At 46.2% G+C, this 4,735-nt stretch overlaps 1 protein-coding gene across 1 annotated transcript; it reads left to right on the top strand.

The window, feature by feature from the left end:
* The first annotated feature begins 276 nt into the window (after window positions 1–276).
* On the top strand, window positions 277–1,023 carry LOC112091185. The gene has a single exon (XM_024164158.1). The coding sequence runs from the start codon at window positions 277–279 to the stop codon at window positions 1,021–1,023; it is 747 nt and encodes a 248-aa protein (XP_024019926.1).
* Window positions 1,024–4,735: the final 3,712 nt, after the last annotated feature.

The following is a 4,735-nucleotide window of genomic DNA, read 5'->3' on the forward strand; positions in this document are numbered from 1 at the left end:
CATGAACATGTATGTACGATACTGTATGTCCTGTGGGGTGGAGCCCTGTGTGTCAGAGGCTCCTGGGTTCTGTAATTTATTTAATGCAGTTAAGTGTAGGACCCGGTCTGGGAATCTGCTTTATTAATCCCTAATCGAGCTCCACGTCACCCACCCCGTTTGGGGGGCGTGACAGGAGTGGTATCAGAGCCCTAGGTTAAGAAGCCCCATGATTGTACATACATGTGTGACATCTGTAACCCACTGAATAGTCTAGTTTTATTTCAGTTAAAGGAAATGGCGCTTCGCCGCAGGCCTGCTAATCAACCGGCACAACAGAATCAGGGATTTCTGGATGCCATGTATGCTGCCTTTCAAGGCATGGCAACAAGAGCTCAAAATGAGCGGCCAGTTGAGGATAGGAAGGAAGGTTATTTCTGGGAATTTAGGCGTGCGCCTATCCCCTCGTTTAATAGTGAGGGAGGACCCCAGGAAGCAGAGTTCTGGTTAGACTCCATGGTCAAGCATTTGAGTACTATGGGAGTTCTAGATGAATACTGGGTGGAATTTGTAGTGTACAAGATGGAGGGCTTAGCGAATACTTGGTGGAAACAGGTCAAGAGAAGAATGGATGTTACAGGATTGACCTGGGAACAGTTTGAGACACTGTTTAATGAGCAATACTTCCCTCAGAGTTATAGGGAGGAAAAAACGATGGAATTCATGTCTCTGCTGCAAGGTGACATGTCTGTAAGGGAATATGAGGCCAAGTTTAATGACCTATCCCGGTTTGCGCCATCACTAGTGGAGTCTGAACCCATGAGGTTTCTTAAGTTTGAGAAGGGTCTCAAGAATTCTGTGAGGAGGTCATTGGTGGCCTTAAGGATTCGGAACTTCCGGGATTTGGTAGCTGCTGCTACACGGGTGGAACAAGATAACTTGGCCTATCACCAAAGCAAAGAGGCAACTGGTCGAGTCTTTGTCTCTGGTAGACCTTCCGTTTCGGGTGGACCACAGCGGAGTGGTAGGAGAAACCGCAACTAGGGACAAACGGCTGGGGAAATGACAAGCAGTGGCAGCAGTTCGTCCGAAAGTGACAGAAATGCTCCGTACGGGCCTAGGTGTCACCATTGTGGGCAGGTGGGTTATATTAGGAGGAATTGTCCTAATCGACCGCCGGTTCAACAAGCCCAAAGTGATGCTTCGTACAGTCAAGAAGGGCCACCACCGTACATGCACCATATCAACCACAACAGATGCAATACCCTCATGTGCTGACTTATCAACCACCTCTGCTTACACAATTCTGGCCTCAAGCGCCGAGACCGGTACAACCACCTCCGCCACAAAAGAATAGGCCTCCGACCCAGCGGCCTAATGTTGGTGATAGAGGGAAAGGAAAAGTACAGGGACAAGCTTATGCCCTGGCAGGAGTCAGTTCTGGAGGTCAGACCAGCAACGCGGTGGTTGAGGGTACGATTCTAATCTCTCACTCTTTTGCTCACGTGTTGTTTGACACAAGTGTCACACACTCGTTTATATCAAGTTCTTTTGTTCGGGCTTTCAAATTGAAATCTGAGAATTTAGAAGTCCCAATGACTTTGAACTCTCCACTGGGATGTGTGGAGGTAATGAGTGTGTGTAAATTGTGTGAAATCACGATTGGCAGTGAGCGATTGAGAGCAGATTTGATTATCCTTTCGATGAGCTTGTTTGATGTGGTCCTCGGAATGGATTGGTTATCGGAATACGGAGCAATTGTTGATTGTTACCGTAGGAGAGTGACTCTGATGACTAAGTCTGGAACAGTGATTTCTTATCAGGCAGATCTGAATCCAGTCTTAGGAGAACGACTGTTGAAGTACAGTGTTGGGGGACGGAGGAATCTAGCATGTTTTTAGTACGGGAATCCCTGTAGTGGATGAGTTTACAGATATATTTCCTGATGAGCTACCTGGTTTACCGCCAGATCGGGAAATTGAATTCTGTATTGATTTAGTTCCGGGAACGGCACCTATTTCCATTCCTCCATACCGGATGGCCCCGGCAGAGATGAAAGAATTAAGAACGCAGCTTGAGGAGCTGGCAGAAAAGGGGTATATCCGGAATAGTACTTCCCCTTGGGGTGCACCGGTGTTATTTGTGAAGAAGCATGACGGATATCTTCGGTTGTGTATTGACTACCGTCAATTGAATAGGGTAACTGTGAAGAACAAATACCCACTGCCAAGGATCGATGAATTATTCGATCAGTTGGGTGGATCACAGTTCTACTCTAAGATTGATTTGAGATCTGGGTACCATCAGTTGAAAATCAAGGAGGAAGACATTCCGAAGACCGCATTTAGAACTCAGTATGGGCATTTCGAGTTTCTGGTAATGCCGTTTGGGTTTACGAATGCCTCGGCTGCATTCATGGATCTAATGAACCATGTTTTCTGGCCGTACTTGGATCAGTTTGTGGTCGTCTTCATTGACGACATACTGGTTTACTCGAAGACCTGGGAAGAACATGCGCAGCATTTAAGAATTGTCCTTCAGGCTCTTCGAGAACACCAGTTGTATGCTAAGAAGGAGAAGTGTGACTTCTGGCTGACAGAAGTAAGGTTCCTTGGGCATGTGATCTCAGGACAAGGAATTTTTGTCGATCCTTCCAAGATCGAGACTGTGCTACAGTGGGAGAGGCCGAAGAATGTAGCGGAGATTCGCAGTTTCCTCATACTTGCAGGGTATTATCGGCGTTTCGTGAAAGACTTCTCGAGTATTACTGTACCGCTGACTCGGTTGACCAAGAAAGAAGTCAGATTTCAGTGGGATGCTGAGTGTGAAAATGCTTTTCAGGAACTGAAGGTCAGACTAACAAGTACACCAGTCTTAACTATTCCTAATAGTGAAGAACCATATGAGGTGTACTCTGACGCATCGGGAAGTAGGCTTGGTTGTGTCTTAATGCAGGACGGACGCGTGGTAGCATACGCATCTCGTCAATTAAGACCACATGAATAGAATTATCCCACTCATGATTTGGAACTGACAGCGGTAATATTTGCTCTGAAGATATGGAGATGTTATCTCTATGGAGCAAAATTTCAGGTCTTCTCTTACCATAAAAGTCTGAAGTACTTGTTTCCTCAGAAAGACTTGAATCTCAGGCAAAGGAGATGGGTGGAGTATATGGAAGATTATGACTTCACTCTGCAATATCATCCTGGAAAATCTAATGTGGTGGCTGATGCCCTTAGTAGGAAGACGACGGGGACTCTGGCATCATTAGCTTTGAAAGATTGGAAAAGGACTAAAGTGGTGAGTGAGTATGATCTTCAGTTCTACGAAGATCATAATCAGGCTATGGTGTATAATCTGGTCTCTACACCGGATATTGTGCAACAGGTTAAGCAGAATCAATGGCAGGATCCACACCTCCAAGGAATTTGGATTCGAATCTAGAATGGAGAACAATTCGAGGATTGGAGAATCCGAGAGGATGGAGCCTTGTATTTCTGCAACCGCCTTACTGTTCCTAAAGCGGGTGAGGTAAAGAAGACGATTCTGCAAGAGGCACACAAATTGATGTATGCTATACATCCGGGAAGTACAAAGATGTACCAGGACCTAAAAAGACAGTACTGGTGGAGAGACATGAAAAGAGACGTTCGTGAGTATGTCTCAGAATGTGTGACTTGCCTCCGGATTAAAGCTGAGCATCGGAAGCCAGCAGGAGAGTTACAACCTCTTCCTGTCCCTGGATGGAAATGGGAGCACATCACTATGGACTTTCTGATGGGGCTACCGAGAACCGAGCTGAAGCACGATGCCATCTGGGTGGTGGTGGATAGGTTAACGAAGTCTACGCACTTCATACCGTTCCGTACGATGTATTCTCAGAAGATTCTGTCTGAATTATACCTGGAGCACATCGTGAGACTACACGGAGTGCCACTGTCTATCACGTCAGATCGTGATACCCGTTTTAATACAAGGTATTGGAGGAGTTTCCAGGAAGCCATGGGAACAAACTTGAAATTCAGCACAGCATTTCATCCTCAGACTGATGGGCAATCTGAAAGGGTAATTAAGATTCTGGAGGATATGCTTCGTGCTTGTGTTCTGGAATTTGGCGGGAACTGGAAGAAATACCCACATATAGCTAAGTTTGCTTATAACAACAGCTATCATGCCAGTATTGGAATGGCACCGTTTGAAGCTCTGTATGGTCGTCCTTGTAGGTCACCTGTGTGTTGGTTGGAACCAGAGGATCGACTGAGTACTGGACCGAAAGTCATTCAAGAGAATAATGAGAAGATAGCTGTGATTTGGGAACGACTATTGACAGCTCAAAGTCGTCAGAAGAGTTATGCTGACAGAAGGCATAGGCCTTTGGAATTCCAGGAAGGCGACTTTGTTTTGCTGAAGGTTTCCCCACGCAAGGGAGTTGTTCAGTTTGGTGTGAAAGGGAAACTTGCACCAAGGTATGTGGGACCATTCCCGATCGTGCAACGAGTCGGAGTGGTGGCTTACCGATTGGCCTTACCGCTTGAACTATCTCACATGCATGACGTGTTTCATGTCTCCATGTTTCAGAAATGTCAACCTGAGCCGGAAACAGTAGTACAGTGGTTTGACGTTCCGATACGGTATGACGCGTCGTACGAGGAGGCACCAGTTCAGATTCTTGACCGGAAGATAAAGAGTCTGCGTCATCGTAAGATTCCCTTAGTAAAAGTATTATGGCAGCACCATGGAGTTGAGGAAGCGA

The sequence above is a fragment of the Morus notabilis genome, unplaced genomic scaffold (genome assembly GCF_000414095.1).
Source record: "Morus notabilis unplaced genomic scaffold, ASM41409v2 Scaffold475, whole genome shotgun sequence".
In the NCBI taxonomy this organism is placed as follows: Eukaryota; Viridiplantae; Streptophyta; class Magnoliopsida; order Rosales; family Moraceae; genus Morus; species Morus notabilis.